A 20282-nucleotide genomic window follows, 5' to 3' on the forward strand; every position below is an offset into this window, starting at 1 on the left:
CACGTGCTACAGAGAAATCATTCCTGAAAGGAAGAGTCCATTGATGTGGCAACCATCATTCTTGTCTTATTTGAAGAAATTGCCAAAGCCACCAAAACCTTCATCAACCTGATCAGTCAGCACCTTGATCAGTCAAAATTAAGGCAAGGGACTTCCCTTGTGGCACAGTGGTTAAGAATCCACCTGCCAGGCCTCCCTGGTGACGCAGTGGTTAAGACTCTTCCTGCCAATGCAGGGGACATGGGTTCGAGCCCTGGTCTGGGAAGATCCCATATGGTGCGGAGCAACTAAGCCCGTGCGCCACAACTACTGAGCCTGCACACTAGAGCCAGCGAGCCACAGCTACTAAGCCCGCATGTCACAACTACTGAAGCCCGTGTGCCTAGAGCCCATTTTCCACAACAAGAGAAGCCACCCCAAACAGAAGCCTGTGCACTGCTATGAAAGAGTATCCCCCACTTGCTGCAACAAGAGAAAGCCCACGTGCAGCAATGAAGACTCAACGCAGCCAAAAATAAATAAATAAAATTAACAAACAAACAAAAAATAGAATCCACCTGCGAAAGCAGGGGACATGGGTTCAGGCTCCGGTCCGGGAAGATCCCACGTGCCGCAGAGCAACTAAGCCCTTGTGCCACAACTACTGAGCCAGCACTCTAGACCTCGCGCGCCACAACTACTGAAGCCCATGCACCTAGAGCCTGTGCTCCACAAGAGAAGCCACTGCAATGAGAAGCCCCTGTACCACAATGAAGAGTAGCCACACTCGCTGTAACTAGAGAAAGCCTGCGCACAGCAACAAAGACCCAACGCAGCCATAAATAATAAATTTATTAAAAAATTTTTTTAAAATAAATTGCTCCAGCAGCAAAAAGATACAACTCAGATGATGATTAAAATTTTTTTAGCAATAAAGTATTTTTTTAACTAAGGTATATATGTTGCTTTTTAAGACATAATGCTATTGCACACTTACTGGCTACTATACAGTGTAAACATAACATTTATAGGCACTGGAAAACAAAACTTTTGGTGACTTGCTTTATTGTGTTACTCACCTTATTGCGGTGGTCTGGAACCTAACCTTCAATATGCCTGTATCTGTCTACGAATGAATGGATTAATAAAGTCTCATATTTATATGCAATGGAGTATTATTCAGCTATTAAAAAAGGAAATCATGCATTTGTGACAACAATGATGAACCTGGAGGGCATAATGCAAAGTGAAATAAGCCAAAGAAAGATAAATACTGTATGCTATCACTTACATATGGAATCGTGGGAAAAAAACCAGTTGAACCCATAGAAACAAAGAGTAGATGCAGGGTGCTCAGATCTAGAGGAAATGGGAAGATGTTGGTCAGTTTTATAAGATGAATAAGCTCTGAGGAACTAATACAGCATGGGGCCTATACTTAATAATGCTGTATTGTATACTTCAAATGGGTTAACAAAGTAGATCTTAAGTGTTTTCACACACACGAAAAATGTAAATACAATTATGTGAGGTAATGGATGTGTTAATCAACTTGACCGTAGTAATCATTTCATACTGTATGTGTGTATATAAAATCATGACATTGTACACTACCTTGTACTTTTTAATTTTTTTTCATTTTTTGGCCACACTGTGCGGCTTGTGGGACCTCAGTTCTCTGACCACGGATTGAACCCGGGCCATGGCAGTGGAAGTGCTGAATCCTAACCACTAGACCACCAGGGAACTCCCTGTACACTTTAAATACATACAGTATTATTTGTCAATTATACTTCAATAAGCTGGAGAAAAGAAAAAAGAAAAGAGATCTAAACACCACAAGTAGAACCATTAAGGACAGCCTTAGAAAACAGCCCATGGTCCAGGTAAGTAATGGTCATGACAATACCTTCAATTCCTGGCATATGGAGGCAGCAGGAAATGTCAGATAATAAGAAGGAACAAAACCTGGGACACAGAAGTACCATGGACCTGGACTCACCACCTGACCAGGGAAAGGACAAGTAAGATGCAATCCATTAGCCTCACTGCAAGAATGCTGACCTCAAATCCACCCCTACGAGCGTTGAGTACAGACTGTATTGGGGCTATGGGGAGAGAAGGAGGCAGTGCAAACAACCCAGCCCTACCTATCACAGCAACTACCCAGAAAGCTGGGGAAACAAGCAGTGCCCAAGGTCCATATGTGAGAAGGACAGAGCACACCTTGGAGAAAAGAGGGTGAGGCAGGATACAGAGCCTAGCCCAGGTCACTGGGGAGGGTGAGTCTCTTACCCAGTGAAGATATAAGTGCAAAGTTCTCCAGCATCACATCATGGTACAGGCGTCTCTGAGCCTCATCAAGGAGCTTCCATTCCTCCCAGGAGAAGTACAGGGCAATGTCCTCAAAGGTCACACCACCCTGTCATGAATGAGATAGATGAAACATAAACATTCTCTCTCTGAGGACCCACAATTCATCTCCTCACACACGTATTCCATGGTCATCCTCCATCAGAGCTCCCCACGTCAGGCCTGGTGCCAATGATGCCTGATCTCTCCTCACTGTGTTCAGCCCTCAGCCACAAAAGGCGGTGGCCGGGGGGATAAACGCCATCTAAACTCTGGGCCTGGCCTACAGGGCCCCATCCCTCCCCCGAAGTAATTCCCCTGAGGTCTCCCACATTGTGCCTCCAAGACACAGCCAAACATGGGCTCATCTTTACCCTTAATCCCCAACACCAGGTCCTGTGGGCCCTCAGCTCACAATTCCCCTTGATGTGCACGTCATTCAGTTGACCAAACCTCTTTCACATCTTCAGACCTCACAGTTGCACTCCCACAGCTCTACCACCTCCCTGCCCCACATCACAGGCATCTCTCTGGACTCACCCAGGTACTTGGAACATGGCATCCACAGAATGCTTAACAAAATCAAACATGATCTGGTACAATCCCAGTTCTCTGAGGGAGCCCATAGCCAGGAAAAGCCCTGCCTGCCTTGCTTCTGATCTCTGTTTCAGTATTAGCCACCGAGAACCAGTGAGGGACTGGGACACCCTCTCCTGCCTTACATAGGTTCCATAAGTGCCTCTTCAACCTTCAGAACCTGGGCGAAAAAGGAAGGCAACCATGGTTGGTCTCCATGTGTGCAGGACTCCCTTGTATCCTGGAACCTAGTGACCTCAGGCTGACTGACTAACCTCTGCTGTCTCTCATCAGATCCTGTGACCTTGGACGAGGACTCAACTCCCTGTGCCTCTCTTTGTCACCCCCATTCCAATCCAATCCGTTCGTTCTCTGAGCAGCTTTTTGAAAACTTTTAAAGCCCTCACATACACTGCTCTTCGTCCGTTCACAGCCCTCCGTGGCTCCCAGGTCCCTCAGAATAAAGGAACAACCTCTCTCTCTGCCGGTCCAGGCGTGATTCCACCTCACACTCTCTTTACTGCAGTCATAAGATGCACCCCAGGTTTCCCGAATCCTCCTGGCTCAGTCCGACCTCCAAGCCTTTGCACCTGCCGGTTCCTTCGCCTGTCACCCTCGCCCACGCGCCGCCCACGGCCGCCTCACCGTCCTGGACACCGCGGCCTGGGCTGCGGGCACGTGAGCAGGCGCCCCGCACTCGGGGCTATAGTGTCTGGTGCCTTGTGGGCGGTGAGGGGCCGGAGGACGAGCGTTTACCTCAGGCGGGTCCCTCAGCGCCGCCGTCGCCATCGGACTCGGTGGACGGAGCGGGTCCGGGAGCTGCGGAAGATGAGGCGAGACGCGGGCACGGCGGTCACTCTCCCGGGCTTGACGCGCGATACCCCGGGCGGCGTCTTCTAGCCTCAGACCTGCCTCTGTGTTGCGGGAACAGGCCCTCCTCTCGGATCTTCTCGGTCCAGTCACTTCGATCCTGACACAACGTTACGGAAGGCGAACAAACCGGAGGGGAGCATAAATGACCGCCACAACGGGGTCGCCAGAAGTCCCGCCCAGACGCGCACGCGCGGGAACCCCTCACCCTGATTGGCCGTTGCTGCCTCTCGGCCTGTGCCTTCAGGGTAATGTAGTTCCCAGCGCTCCAGAGGCTGCGGCGAATCTAGTTCATAATGTTCAACAGGAGCATTGGATTTGCAGCCCCTTGAGGAACGCTGCTGGTGGTGTTCCTACCTCAAAGGAGGGAGGGGCTTTGGTCGTTGTTAAAGGCCGCGAAGAGACATTATTTCAGACTCCATTAAGCCCAGGCAGCTCCTAGAGGATAAAACTATTATTTGCGATGCTCGCAAATCTACTCATCTAAATGGCCGTATCATTCCAGTCATTCGTGTATAAAATGAATCCACACATAGCTAGAAACATTTTTTATTGCTGTTCAAATGCATGTGGTCTGAAGTGTTACTCAGTTTTTTAAGTTTCAGTTTGTTTGGTCAGGAAGAAGAAAAAAGAGTCCATTGAGGTCCATGACAGAAAAGCAAGTAGTGCGATGTTAGGCTGCCCTGAAGCGGATGGACAAGCAGGAGCTCTGCCTCTGGTTCCCCCAGAAAACGGTTCCCCTGCCTATGTTATCAGTCATTTTGAGGAGTAGAAGCAAAAATTAACAGGATCATCAAAAGTGGAAGAAAAATAGTAACTGCCAAACTAAACGTCCTAAATTGTATAAAAGCTAATTTTTATTTTGTGGCCTTTTTAGAATTGTTACAATTGTGTAATCCTCTCTCTCTCTCTCTCTCTCTCTCTCTCTCTATATATATATATATATATTTTTGTTGTTACACAAACCTACCCATCTATTAAAGGCTAGCAAGGTTTCAAATGGTGGTGCTTCTATGGTCCTTCAATTCCTTCAGTTGTCTGATGGCAGACTTTACTGTGACAGCAGAAGTGGTGTTGTAGGCCTAACTATATTTCTTGGGTGTTGAGCTCATTTATTTGGTGATGAGAAAACATTAAATGAGAATTGTGTTTGTCTGCTAGGGCTGCCATAACATTTTAATACTATTGAAACCTTGGGTAGTCATAAGTTATAAACTGTAACCTGCCTTCACTTATCAAACTCACTTTGCTTTTACAAAAACTTGCGGGTACTCCCAAGCGGCAAATAGCCTAAACAATAAGATCTTTGCCCAAGTTGTGTTTTAGGAAATCAGGAGTCAGCTGTGTCCAGTTTGAGCTCGAGCTGGTTAAAACTGGTTAAGACCACTGACCCTCCATCTGGGCATGTGCAAATGTCGGCTCAGTGACCTTTTGATGTCAGAGGGCCAACAGCCCACCCTCAGAACATGCTAACACTGCCATTTTCTGAACAAGTGTCTCATGAAAAAATCTGTAGCTTACTTTTACCTGTGCAGAACAACAATCACCTTTTCTTATCTTCAATTCCCATCCCCTCACCCAGCTTTATCCCATAAACATTCCTAGCCTCTCCCCTTTGGGGAGGTGAATCTGAGATTTGTCTTTGCTTCTGCTCGCTTGGCTGCCTTATGAATAAAGTTTCTCTGCTGCAAACCTCAGCGTCTCAGCGTTTGGCTTGCTGTGCATCGGGCAAATGAAACTGGTTTAGTAAGAGTATAGACTGGGTGGCTTAAATAACAGAAATTAATTTTCTTGCAGTTCTGGATGCTGAAAGTCTAACAGGAAGGTGTCAAAAGGTATAGTATTTCCTGAGGCTTCTGTTTTGGCTTTTGGGTAGCCAACTTCTTGCTCTGTCCTCACATGGCCTTTTCTCCCCGTGTGCATACTCCTGGTGTCTATCCCTCATCTTATGAGTGATGCAATGAAATTTATATTTCAAGGCAGGACAAGAAAATTTAAACATAAAATTTTCTGCTTTGGCCTCTCTACCTCCTTAATGTGCAGTGTGCTTCTGCATTACACACTAACTAGTCTTCCTCAAAGATGGGAATGCTTTCTTGACTGCAAAGGTCAATTTTTTTCCCCTTTCTTCTGATGCTAGCAATGTAACTTCTTAAAAGATTAGCATTGTTTCCCAACTCTTTTGGGGGTTATGGTGACTCACTGACTGCTTTGTACATGCTTACTTGGCCTATGAACTTTGTGTAAAATGTCAGCATGTCATTTTGTTGTATGATCCTTTGTCTCATAAATGTATATCGTTGTGCCTTCAATTTCTAACAGGCTGAACAGATCTCAGACATTCTGAGACTCTGTCTCCCGGGTTATAAACCTGTTTAACTGAATAAAGTTAACTTTTTTCTTCTTGATTGTTAATTGAGTTTTTGTCAAACAGAAGGAAACCAGTCTTAATGGAATACAGCCACACTCTTACAATCTCACTTATCCTTATTTACCTCTATAAATGCCCTATGTCCAAATACAGGCCCTTTGTGAGTTAGTGCTTCAACATTTGACAGGTATTATGTTAATAAATGTTAGTGGTAATAAAAGGCAAATAACTTACTACAGTTGGGTAATAAAGAGGAAAAGAGCATTCAACTTTTAAAAGTATCCTCCAATTGCCAATAGATCACAATTTCTAAAATTCACTTTCATAAAAGCGTAATTTCCAAAATATGCCCATTAAATACTGTAAATGCATCACTTCTAAGAACTACTTCAAACAAACACAAAGTTTTCAATTAAAACAAATATTAAATGATGCTAAAATGTAGAGTTTAATAAAGTAAATTTATTTGAATCGAATACTTACACTTGTTACCATATACAACACTGATTATTATCCCACCTGACTAATCCCCCACAAACTCATCATCTTCCCTACAAAAAGTTCGGATCATTCTCATCACTGAGATATCCTCTGATACCTGGCAAAAAAAGCCTTCACCTGCTTCCTCTGCTTGTTTTCTCATCACTCTTCCCATCACACACTATACCACAAACACATCGATCTTCCTTCAGTCTTTGAATTCCATATGTGACTTTACAGCTCAAGAGTATTCCCAGGTCTTTTGCTCTCCAAATGAAACATCTATTTTCCCCACTATGCTTTGTAAATTCAAATAAATCTTTTAAGTGTCAACATAAAGTTTAACGTTTAAATTAAAGTGCTGTTATAACCTACACTCCTAAATCTTGAACATTCTCTATATTATCATAAAATTCCCTGAACCTGTAGTGAATAACATTATATACTTTTAGAAAATTATTTTTGAATAACTATGAGTAGCTTTCGTGTTTTTATACTCTACATGTAATACAAAGCAGAGCTATTATCACTGTTATCAATTTTGAGTCAAAATCTTCTGGAAGATGAAATGACATAAAACATGAGCCTACAAATATATAAAGTTGATTAAATACATGGCGGGGTGTTCTAGAGAGAACTTATAGCCCAGGAGCTACACTCAGAATATTTGTTTTCCTTGCCCAACAGGAAAGCTAAACTGAGAGAGCTGAGTGTCACTGCCAAAAAGCACTAAGGGATGAATGTCGGGAAACCTGAAAGTACCTTTGCAGAGGCGTTCATTAGACCATGGTGTGGGTTCATAATCAGAGTTATCCAAAAAGATAAAATAAAAAGAGAGGGTAAAAGCAGACAACATATTCACCAGAATGAGAATGGTGCACGCAGTTTTTTTCCTCAGCACGGTAAGAATGGTGCTTTGGTCTCATGGGAAAGTCTAGGGGAGAGGCTGCTGCTGTGAATGCATTGGATTCTCTGCTTGTGTCTGTGTGGGAAAAGACCCATGAAGCCGCTGGTAGACCATGAGCCCGTAACACATCAGGTCAATGAAGAACAACATGAATGCATGTAGTGAGGCAATACACCTTTCTGAAATGACTGAAAAACAGTATCTATGAATTTTTTCTGTAGTTGTTTTTCCTCTTTCTTGGTCCAGTTTACTCACAGCAACTAAAGGTATTTATCAGGTGCTACAGTATCCAGCAGAGGAAAAAGCAGAATCCAATGCACTTGGGGGATGTCACTCTGAATTATACCCACCTTGAAATACTGGGGCAAAGCTTAATGGCTAAGACAACTCCTCCTGCCCACTCTGTGAAGACAAAGGACAAGTTTATATCCAATATCATCTAGAAAATATTTCCTTCCAAAACTGCCACTGTCTTCAAAGACCCTTTACGGAGACATCCTAAGGAGAAGCTCTTGGCCAAGACAAGTTGTTTTATCAAATCTCTTGTAAGATAATCCCATCAATGCGCTTCAGTCTCTTTGAATCTCTTAAAAATAACTTGATAAATATTGGACACCTTGAAACAATTACAGGTCACTCTTTCATCCAGTACATTATATGATTCTACCATTTCTTATACCCTTTGCAACTCCACTGTTTTTTTTTAATTTATTTTTTGGCTAAGTTGGGTCTTCGTTGCTGCACACGGGCTTTCTCTCTACTTGTGGCGAGCGGGGTCTTCTCTTCATTGCAGTGCGCCGGCTTCTCATTGCTGTGGTTTCTCTTGTTTTGGAGCATGGGCTCTAGGCAGGCAGGCTCAGTAGTTTTGGTACGTGGGCCCTAGAGTGTGCGGCCTTCAGTAGTTGCAGCGTGTGGGCTCAGTAGTTGTGGCTCGCAGGGTCTAGATTACAGGCTCAGTAGTTGTGGCACATGGGCTTACTCCGCAGCACCTGGGATCTTCCTGGACCAGGAATTGAACCCGTGTTCCCTGCATTGGCAGGCGGATTCTAAACCACTGCACCACTAGGGAAGTCCCTACAACTCCACTTTTTTAGGGCATTTTCCCTCTCTTATTCTATTATCTCAACTCTTAGGTAATTCTTCACTCATTCTACGTGCAGTTTTATCCTCACAAAACCAATGTCATGAGCAAACTCCTAAACATAACAGTGATAGGTAAGATTTTGGTTAAACGTCCTCTCAGTAGCTTTAGACACCATTGATAATTTTTGCATTTTTAACTTAAATTTGCAGATTCTTCATTTTCTCTCATCCACTTAGTAATGGAATTCCTGAGAGTTTAATCAATAGTCATCTCTCCTCACAATCTGCACACATTAGTGATCTCATTCAATGTCATGGCATAAATACCACTGTAAGCCAAAATTTTCCAAATTCCTATCTTTGCACATGTACACAGGGGTCATTTTACCCAGTAGATAAAAGTCTGGGACAACATCAGGTCATGTACTTGCTGGGAAGGAATTTTTATTTCACACATAAATGCAGTGGCAGTGTGAGCATGGGGACTTGAGATGATCTTAGAGAAACATTTTAAAATGATCAAATTATTGAGAACTATTAGCAGTGATTAAGTAATTTATTGAGGAGGGGAAGAAGCCAGGAACCCAGGCCATAACATATCTGAAATGGCTGGAAAAGATCAGGTAAAATTGATAGGCAAGACACAGTCTAAAAAGTGACAGAAAACAGCTAAGACAAAGGATGGGCTTCATGGGCTGTGTTTCTCACCAACCCAAGTGTTTTACCTAGAAAATATTATTATTTTTCATTTCTGACTTCTGAACGCTACTGCAGCCTGGAAGAAGAAGAAAAGAGAGAAGTAGGAAGAACTTACAGAATCTTAAAAAGGAACATGAACAAAATGGGTATACTTTTATTCACTGCTTCCATAGGCATGTGTTAAGCATCTGATGTGTGTCAAACATTATTCGTGTCTATAAGAGGTATCAGAAAGAAAAATATCTGGTAAAGGACCTGCCTCTATTAAGCCAATACTAGCAACAAAAAAGATATACATCAGACAAAACAAATAATAAATAAAATATGCAATATATTGTAAGATGATAAGGGTACACACAAGGATAGAAGGAATTGTGCCTCCACACTGTGTACACACACACACACACACACACACACCCCCCTACTGATTCTGTTTCTCTGAAGAACACTGACTAGTCCAGACTTCGGAACCAGGAAGAGAGGTGCTACTATGACAAATACCTACACATATTCAAGCGGCTTTAGAACTGGGTAATGAGCAGAGCTGAAGGAGTTTTGAAGAACAAGTTAGAAAAGGCCTAGACTGCCCTGAAGAGACTGCTGATTGAAACATGAAAGTTAAAGGTGATTCTGAAGAGGGCTCAGAGAGAAAAAAAGGAAAGCTGTAGAAAAAGCTATCATCTTACAGATATACATACATCATCATAAACAGAAGAGTGGTAGAAATATAAATATTAAAGCTGCTTTTGATGAGGCCTGAAACAGAAATGTGGGAACATGTTATTTGAAATGGGAAGAAAGGCAATCATTGTTATAGTGGCAAAGAACTTGGCCAAACTGCATTTTCATGTTTTGTGGAAAGTAGAACCTGTTAGTGATGAATCTGGATACTGACATGAGATTTTTAAGCAAGCTCTTGAAGGCATGGCCTGGTTTCTCCTTGCTGTTCACAGTAAATGCAAGAGGAGAGAGAGAAACTGAAGCAGGAATTGTTAAGCAAAAAGGACCAGGAACTTGAAGACTAGGGGAATTCTAAGCCTATCTCTCTTCTAAAAACTGGGGAAGGCTGCTCCTGAGAGAACATCAAGGTTGTGGCTGGATGATTATTTGTTGAAGATATGATGGGCATGTGATGCATGATCCAAGGGGTTAAGACTTTGCAGGCAAGTGGGTCGCAGTCAATGTATTTTTTATGTGAGAAGGACATGAATTCAGTGATGTCAGAGTATGAAGTATTATGGGCTGAGTTGTGTCCTCCCATGCCCCCCACCAAATTCATATGTTTAAATCCTAACCCTCAAGACCTATGAATAAGACTGTATTTGGAGACAGGGTCTTTAAAGAGGTAATTCAGTTACTGTGAGTTCATTAGGGTGGGCCCTAACCCAATATGACTGGTGTCCCTATAATAGGAGGAGATTAGAACACAGACACTTACAGAGGGAGCTCTGCCTATAAGCTGTCTTCAGACTGCAACATCTGCTATTCCCGGGGTCTCCAGCCTGCCAGCCTTCCCTGCAGGTTTTGGACTTGCCATCCACCACAATTTTGTGAGCCATTTCCTTAAAATGTCTCTCTCTTACCACTGTTATCGCTGAGAAAAGATAAATAGATAAATAAATAATAAATTAAGTCTCTCTCTCTCTCCCTGTCTATACATCGGTTCTGTTACTACAGAGAACTCTGAATAGCCTCTGTAAACTTTCTGTGATTAATATAGAACTGAACACCTCCATCTTCTTTCTTACTGGTTCTGGGGAACAGGATGCACTTTATCAGTAATTTTATGCCTACAGCAAATTACTGGGATCAGTGCAAAGAAGGTACCTCTCATTCGAAATAATAAACATTTCATTTGATAAAAGAAAGAATGAATGAAAGATTGCCAAGCTTAGAGGGAAGGAATAATGAAGGTGCATAATGGTGTTAAGGAATAAGTGTTTCCCTGAAAGTCACCACTGGCTCCAGATCTGTGAGGATTTTTAACGATTTCGTCCCACTCCTTCTTTGAGTAGTGATAACTTGGTCTGATCTGACCTCCAAAATTCAAGCCACAGACCTGGGTGGGGATTGGAGGCGGAGGGGAATTTTCCAGTCACATCCCCTGAAAATAAGATGTGCTTGATTCAGTCCCTAAGTGTCCTTCAACAGCAATCACTCCGAAAAAGGCAGGACACAGACTAGATATTTTTCATGAATGACTGCAGTTTTTAATGGGGATGAGACATGTGACCACAACTGGTCCAGGATTCAAAGATTTTTTGTGATCTCTTGTAATTACTCAAACTTTGTGGTGCTCACTCCCATTTAAATGATGTATCTCGTTATTATTTAAATTCATTTATGTAATTTCTCTTTATTATAATTCCCTATATCTTTCTATAATTTGCATGTATTGATTAATTTCATACATACCCCCACACACATTTTTTTGTTTTGTTTTACCAGTGTTTTCCTGATTATTTTTTCAATGTGTACTATAAAACCTAGACATTTTGTTTAGAAAATTTTGAGTAGATTTAAGTGCATATACATAAAATGCTATTTCCTCATTCTTCTGTTTACTCCCCCATCCTCTATAATACAGGAGTTAAGTTCTGTTATCAACTACTGTGTATCCTGCCAGAAATATTTTATTTGTTAGCATATAATCATGATAACTAGTCTGTACTTCATCAAAAGTTAGATGTCCCCTAAATTCTAGTTCAAGTTAACCATTTGTTATTTAATAATTTATTGACTGGGACTCCCCTGGTGGTCCAGTGGTTAAGAATCAGTCTTGAAATGCAGGCAACACCAGTTCAATCCCTGGTCAGGGAGCTAAGATCCCACATTCCATGGGGCAACTAAGACCACATGCCACAACTACTGACCCCATGCTGCAACTACTGACCCTGCACACCAAAACTAGAGAGCCCACGTGCTTCAACTACAGACCCTATGGACTCTGGAACCCTCGTGCCACAACTACAGAGGCTGTGCACTCTGGAGCCTGTGCACAAAAACTAGAGAAAAGCCCGTGCACCACAATGAAAGATTCTGTGTGCTGCAACTAAGACCTGATGCAACCAAAAAATAAAATAAATAAATAAAATAAGTAAATATAAAAACAATTTAATAATTTATTGACCATTAACTTAAACAAGTAAAATATGAATCTGAAGGATGTGATGCTATGATGAATTCTAATTTGAATTCTTTGGAAGCATCTAAATTTTAGATGGTTTAAAACAACTGCTGTTGGGACTTCCCTGGCAGTCCAGTGCTTAAGATGCCGTGCTTCCACAGCAGAGGAACAGGTTCCATCCCTGGTCGGGGAACTAAGATCCTGCATGCAGTCTAGCGCAGCCAAAAAAGAAGACAAAAATTGTTGTTCACGTAAATGTGGTTAATAAACTTGTTTTGCTGTTGTTTTTCTTTATATAACAAGAAACAGACACCTCACAAAAGAAGATATATAGATGGCAAACAGCATATGAAAAGATGCTCAATATCATTTGTTATTAGGAATTTCAAATTAAAACGAGGTATCACTACATGTCTTTTAGAAATAGCCAAAATCCAGAACTCTGACAATACCAAATGCTGATGAGGATATGGAGCAACAGAAACTCTCATTCAATGCTGGTGGGAATGCAAAATGGTACAGCCACTTTGGAAGACAGTTTGGCAGTTTCCTATAAAACTCATCATACTCTTATCATATAGTTTGGCATGGAGCTCCTTGGTATTTACCCAAAGCAGTTGAAAACTTATGTCCACACAAAATCCTCAGATGAATGTTTACACCAGATTTTTTTTCTCCAAGTTGGGTCTTCATTGCTGCGTGTGGGTTTTCTGTAGTTGTGGTGAGCAGGGGCTACTCATTACAGCGCACAGGCTTCTCATTATGGTGGCTTCTCTTGTTGCAGAGCACGAGCTCTAGACTCACAGGCTTCAGTAGTTGGGGTGCACAGCCTCAGTAGTTGTGGCACACGGGCTTAGCTGCTCCACAGCGTGTGGGGTCTTCCCAGACCAGGGTTCAAACCCGTGTCCCCTGCACTGGCAGGCAGATTCTTAATCACTGCGCCACCAGGGAAGTTCCTATAGCAGCTTTATTCTTAATTGCTTAAAGGTAATCATCAAGATGTCCTTCAGTAGGTGAATGGATGAATAAACTGTGGTCCATACAATGAAACACTATTCAGCACTAAAAAAAAATGAGTTGCCAAGTCATGAAAGGACATGGAGGAAACCTGAATGTGACATTCACAGAAAGATACACAAAAAGAAAAGGCAGAGCACTATGTACTAGATGAAAAAACAAGATAAAACCCCAGAAAAACAACTAAATGAAGTGGAGATAGGCAACCTTCCAGAAAAAGAATTCTGAGTAAAGATAGTGAAGATGATCCAGGACCTTGGAATAAAAATGGAGGCAAAGATTGAGAAGATACAAGAAATGTTTAACAAAGACCTAGAAGAATTAAAGAACAAACAAACAGAGATTAACAATACAATAACCGAAATGAAAAATAAACTAGAAGGAATCAATAGCAGAATAACTGAGGCAGAAGAATGGATAAAGTGACCTGGAAGACAGAATGGTGGAATTCACAGCCACGGAACAGAATAAAGAAAAAAGAATGAAAAGAAATAAAGACATCCTAAGAGACCTCTGGGAGAACAGTAAACGCAACAACATTTGCATTATAGGGGTCCCAGAAGGGGAAGAGAGAGAAAGGACCCGAGAAAATATATGAAGAGATCACAGTCAAAAACTTCCCTAACATGGGAAAGGAAACAGCCACCCAACTCCAGGAAGCACAGAGAGTCTCAGGCAGGAAAAACCCAAGGAGAAACATGCCAAAACACACAGTAATGAAACTGACAAAAATTAAAGACAAAGAAAAATTATTGAAAGCAACAAGGGAAAAATGATACATAACATACAAGGGAACTTCTATAAGGTTAACAGCTGATTTCTCAGCAGAAACTCTACAAGCCAGAAGGGAGTGGCATGATATATTTAAAGTGATGAAAGGGAAGAACCTACAACCAAGATTGCTCTACCCAGCAAGGATCTCATTCAGATTCAATGGAGAAATCAAAAGTTTTACAGACAAGCAAAAGCTAAGAGAATTCAGCACCATGAAACCAGCTCTACAAAACATGCTAAAGGAACTTCTGTAAGTGGGAAACACAAGAGAAGAAAAGGACGTACAAAAACAAACCCATAACAATTAAGAAAATGGTAATAGGAACATACATATTGATAACTGCCTTAAACGTGAATGGATTAAATGCTCCAACCAAAAGACACAGGCTCACTGAATGGATACAAAAACAATACCCATATACATGCTGTCTACAAGAGACCCACTTCAGACCTAGGGACACACACAGACTGAAAGTGAGGGGGTGGAAAAAGATATTCCATGCAAATGGAAAGCAAAAGAAAGCTGGAGTAGCAACACTCATATCAGATATAATAGAATTTAAAATAAAAAATGTTACAAGAGACAAGGAAGGACACTACATACTGATCAAGGGATCAATCCAAGAAGAAGATATAACAGTTATAAATATATATGCACCCAACATAGGAGCACCTCAATACATAAGGCAACTGCTCACAGCTATAAAAGAGGAAATCGACAGTAACACAGTAATAGTGGGGGACTTTAACACCTCACTTACACCAGTGGACAGATCATCCAGAAAGAAAATTAAAAAGTAAACAGAAGCTTTAAATGACACAATAGACCAGATAGATTTAATTGATATTTATAGGACATTCCATCCAAGAACAGCAAATTACACTTTCTTCTCAAGTGCACATGGAACATTCTCCAGGATAGATCACATCTTGGGTCACAAATCAAGCCTCAGTAAACGTAAGAAAATTGAAATCATATTGAGCATCTTTTCTGACCACAATGCTATGAGATTAGAAATCAATTACAGGGAAAAAAAAACGTAAAAAACACAAACACATGGAGGCTACACAGTACGTTACTAAATAACAAAGGGATCACTGAGGAAATCAAAGACTACCTAGAGACAAATTACAACAAAAACATGATGATCCAAAACCTATGGGATGCAGCAAAAGCATTTCTAAGAGGGAAGTTTATAGCAATACAAGCCTACCTCAAGAAACAAGAAAATCTCAAATAAACAATCTAACCTTACACCTAAAGGAACTAGAGAAAGAAGAACAAACAAAACCCAAAGTTAGTAGAAGGAAAGAAATAAAAATGAGAGCAGAAATAAATGAAATAGAAACAAAGAAAACAAGAGCAAAGATCAATAAAACTAAAAGCTGTTTCTTTGAGAAGGTAAATAAAACTGATAAACCTTTAACCAGACTCATCAAGAAAAAGAGAGGACTCAAATCAATAAAATTAGAGGGACTTCCCTGGTGGTGCAGTGGTTAGGAATCCACCTGCCAATTAAAGGGACATGGGATCGAGCCCTGGTCTGGGAAGATCCCACATGCCGCGGAGCAAATAAGCCCATGTGCCACAACTACTAAGCCTGCGCTGTAGAGCCCACAAGCCACAACTATGGAAGTCCAGGAGCCTAGAGGCCATGCTCTGCATCAAGAGAAGCCACCACAATGAGAAGCCTGCACACCACAATGAAGAGTAGCCCCCACTTGGTGTAACTACAGAAAGCCTGTGCACAGCAATGAAGACCCAATGCAGCCAAAAAGAAATAAATAAATAAAATTAGAAATGAAAAGGGAGAAGTTACAATGGACACTGCACAAATACAAAGCATCATAAGAGACAACTACAAGCAACTGTATGCCAATAAAATGGACAACCTGGAAGAAATGGAGAAATTCTTAGAAAGGTATAAAACCTCCAAGACTGAACCAGGAAGAAATATAAAATATGAACAGACCAATCACAAGTTATGAAATTGAAACTGTATTAAAAATCTTCCAGCAAACAAAAGTCCAGGACCACATGGCTTCACAGGTGAATTCTATCAAACATTTACAGAAGAGCTAACACCCATCCTTCTCAAACTCTTCCAAAAAATTGCAGAGGAAGGAACACTCCCAAACTCATTCTATGAGGCCACCATCACCCTGATACCAAATCCAGACAAAGATACTACAAAAAGAGAAAATTACAGACCAATATCACTGATGAATATAGATGCAAAACTGCTCAACAAAATACTAGCAAACATAATCCAACAACACATTGAAAGGATCACACACCATGATCAAGTGGGATTTTTCCCAGGGATGCAAGGATTCCTCAATGTACACAAATCAATCAATGTGATACACCATATTAACAAACTGAAGAACAAAAACCATATGATCATCTCAATAGATGCAGAAAAATCTTTTGACAAAATTCAACACCATTTTACGATAAAAACTCTCCAGAAAGTGGGCATTGAGGGAACCTACCTCAACATAATAAAGGCCATAAATGACAAACCCATAGCAAATACCATTCTCAATGGTGAAAAACTGAAAGCATTTCCTCTAAGATGAGGAACAAGACATGGATGTCCACTCTTGCCACTATTATTCAACGTCCTAGCTGTGGCAATCAGAGAAGAAAAAGAAATAAAAGGAATACAAATTGGAAAAGAAGAAGTAAAACTGTCACTGTTTGCAGATGACATGATACTATACATAGAGAGTCCTAAAGATGCCACCAGAAAACTACCAGATCTAATCAATGAATTTGGTAAAGTAGCAGGATACAAAATTAATGCACAGAAATCTCTTGCATTCCTATACACTAACAACGAAAGATCAGAAAGAGAAATTAAGGAAACAATCCTAGTCACCACTGCAACTAAAAGAATAAAATACCTAGGAATAAACCTACCTAAGGAGACAAAAGACCTGTACTCAGAAAACTATAAGACACTGATGAAAGAAATCAAAGATGACACAAACAGATGGAGAGATATACCATGTTCTTGGATTGGAAGAATCAATATTGTGAAAATGACTATACTACCCAAAGCAATCTACAGATTCAATGCAATCCCTATCAAATTACCAGTGGCATTTCTTACAGAACTAGAACACAAATTCTTAAAATTTGTATGAAGACACAAAAGACCCCGAATAGCCAAAGCAGTCTTAAGGGAAAAAAACGGATCTGGAGGAATCAGACTCCCTGACTTCAGACTATACTATAAAGCTATAATAAGACAATATGGTACTGGCACAAAAACAGAAATAGAGTTCAATGGAAAAGGATAGAAAGCGCAGAGATAAACCCACGCACTTATGATCAACTAATCTATGACAAAGGAGGCAAGGATATACAATGGAGAAAAGACAGTCTCTTCAATAAGTGGTGCTTGGAAAACTGGACAGCTACATGTAAAAGAATGAAATTAGAACACTCCCTAATGCCATACGCAAAAGTAAACTCAAAATGGATTAGAGACCTAAATACTATAAAACTCTTAGACAAAAACTTAGGAAGAACCTCTTTGACATAAATCATACCAAGATCTTTTTTGATCCACCTCCTAGAGTAGTGGAAATAAAAATAAACAAATGGGACCTAATGAAACTTAAAAGCTTTTGCAAAGCAAAGGAGGCTACAAACAAGATGAAAAGACAACCCTTAGAATGGGAGAAAATGTTTGCAAACAAATCAATGGACAAAAGATTTATCTCCAAAATACATAAACAGCACATGCAGCTCGATATTAAAAAAAACCAAACAACCCAATCAAAAAATGGGCAGAAGACCTAAACAGACATTTCTCCAAAAAAGACATACCGATGGTCAAGAAGCACATGAAAAAAAAAAAAAAAAAAAAAAAAAGGAAGCACATGAAAATCTGCTCAACATCACTAATTATTAGAGAAATGCAAGGGCTTCCCTGGTGGTGCAGTGGTGAAGAATCTGCCTGCCAATGCAGGGAACATGGGTTCGATCCCTGGTCGGGGAAGATCCCACATGTCACAAAGCAACTATGCCCATGCGCCAGAACTACTGAGCCTGTGCACTGGAGCCCGCAGGCCACAACTAGTGAGCCCACGTGCCACAACTACTGAAGCCTGCATGCCTAGAACCCATGCTCTGCAACAAGTGAAGCCACTGCAATGAGAAACCCGTGTGCCACAATGAAGAGTAGCCCCCGCTTACTACAACTAGAGAAAGCCTGCATGCAGCAACGAAGACCGAATGCAGCCAAAAATAAATAAATAAAATTAAAAACAAAAAGAAATGCAAATCAAAACTACAATGAGGTATCACCCCACACCAGTTAGAATGGGCATCATCAGAAAATCTACAAATAACAAATGCTGCAGGATGTGGAAAAAAGGGAGAGGCCACCGCAACGAGTAGCCCCCACACAACAACGAAGACCTAATGCAGCCAAAAATAAAATAATTTAATTAAAAACAAAACAAAAAGACACAGGCACACCAATGTTCATTGCAGCACTATTTATAATAGACAGGTTATGGAAGCAACCTAAATGCCTATCGACACATGAATGGATAAAGATGTGGTACATATATACAATGGAATATTAGCCATAAAAAGGAACAAAATTGGGTCATTTGTAGAGACGTGGATGGATATAGAGACTGTCATACAGAGTGAAGCAAGTCAGAAAGAGAAAAACAAATATCGTATATTAACACATACATGTGGAATCTAGAAAAATGGTACAGATGAACTGATTTGCAGGGCAGAAATAGAGACACAGATGTAGAGAACAAACGTATGGACACCAAGGGGGAAAGCAGTGGTGGTGGTGGTGGTGGTGGTGGCGGTGGTGGGATGAATTGGGAGATTGGGGTTGACATATATACACACTAATATGCATAAAATAGATAACTAATAAGAACCTGCTGTATGAAAAAATAAATTCAAAACTTCAAAAATAAAACAACCTGAATGCATATGACACAGTGAAAGAAGCCAACCTGAAAAGGGTACATACTGTATGACTGCAAATATATGACATTCTAGAAAAGAACAAACTGTGGAGAGAGTAAAAAGATCAGGGCTTGACACAGGTTAAGTGGGAAGGAGACATGAATAGGCAGAGCACAGATTTTTAGGGCAGAACCTACGCTGTATGATACTGGAAAGGTGGATACATGTCATTATACATTTGTCAAAACCCACAGAATTCACACCACCAGGAGTGAACCCTAATGTCAACTGTGGATTTTGGGTGATAATGATGTGTCAGTACAGATTCATAGATTGTAACAAATGTCCCACTCTGGTGTGGGATGTTGACAGTCAGGGAGGCTCTGCTTATGTGGGGGAAGGGGGTACATGGGAACTCTCCTGTACCTTCCACTTGGATTGGCTGGGAACCTAAAACTGTTTTTTTTTTTTAAAAAAAATATTTATTTATTTATTTATTTATGGCTGTGCATGGTCTTAACTGCAGCACATGAGCTTCTTAGTTGCGGCCTGCATGAAGGATCTAGTGCCTCGACCAGGGATTGAACCCGGGTCCCCTGTACTGGGAGCATGGAGTCTTAACCACTGGACCACCAAGGAAGTCCCTTAAAACTGCTCTTAAAAATAAAGTCCAATTTTTAAAAATCTGGATTTGATAACCTTCTTAACAAAGTGAAAAATTAATCAGATCTGCAAAACAACAGTAAACTTAGTTGTATCTTGTCTTCTCCAGTTTGCAACTCTACCCCCGTGGTTAACTCTACTCCTTTGACTTACATCTCTTGAAGCTGTTGACCATGGCTTGGGTAAAATGATGAGAAACAGAGTCAAAGAGACTTCATTTGTAATACTCTCTGAAATTTGAAGGCTAAGTAGTGCAATATAAGGAAGAGTGGTGCCCTAAAAAAAAAAAAAGGATAAAGTTTTAGCAAATAGAGGGAAAACATTTGTTTTTCAATATTTGTTCATTATGGAAATAATGACATTTGAAATATTAACTTTAAATTTTCAGACATCTATGAAAGACAAAGGGTTAATATTGATAAAATAAACC

The 20282-nt window shown here is 40.8% G+C and overlaps 1 protein-coding gene across 3 annotated transcripts in view; it reads right to left on the reverse strand.

The window, feature by feature from the left end:
- Positions 1 to 20282, reverse strand: part of LOC116744802 (zinc finger protein 256-like) — a 53845-nt gene that overhangs the window by 11235 nt on the left and 22328 nt on the right. For all 3 annotated transcript variants that reach the window (XM_032614906.1, XM_032614904.1, XM_032614905.1), the window contains exons 3-6: positions 20006 to 20128; positions 7886 to 7937; positions 3664 to 4215; positions 2275 to 2401 (exon numbers count right to left, since the gene is read on the reverse strand). In XM_032614906.1, the coding sequence (XP_032470797.1) occupies positions 2275 to 2401; positions 3664 to 3696 (160 nt within the window). In that variant the 5' untranslated portion in view covers positions 3697 to 4215; positions 7886 to 7937; positions 20006 to 20128. The remainder of the gene's footprint in view (positions 1 to 2274; positions 2402 to 3663; positions 4216 to 7885; positions 7938 to 20005; positions 20129 to 20282) is intronic.

The sequence above is a fragment of the Phocoena sinus genome, chromosome 19 (assembly GCF_008692025.1).
Source record: "Phocoena sinus isolate mPhoSin1 chromosome 19, mPhoSin1.pri, whole genome shotgun sequence".
Lineage (NCBI taxonomy): Eukaryota > Metazoa > Chordata > Mammalia > Artiodactyla > Phocoenidae > Phocoena > Phocoena sinus.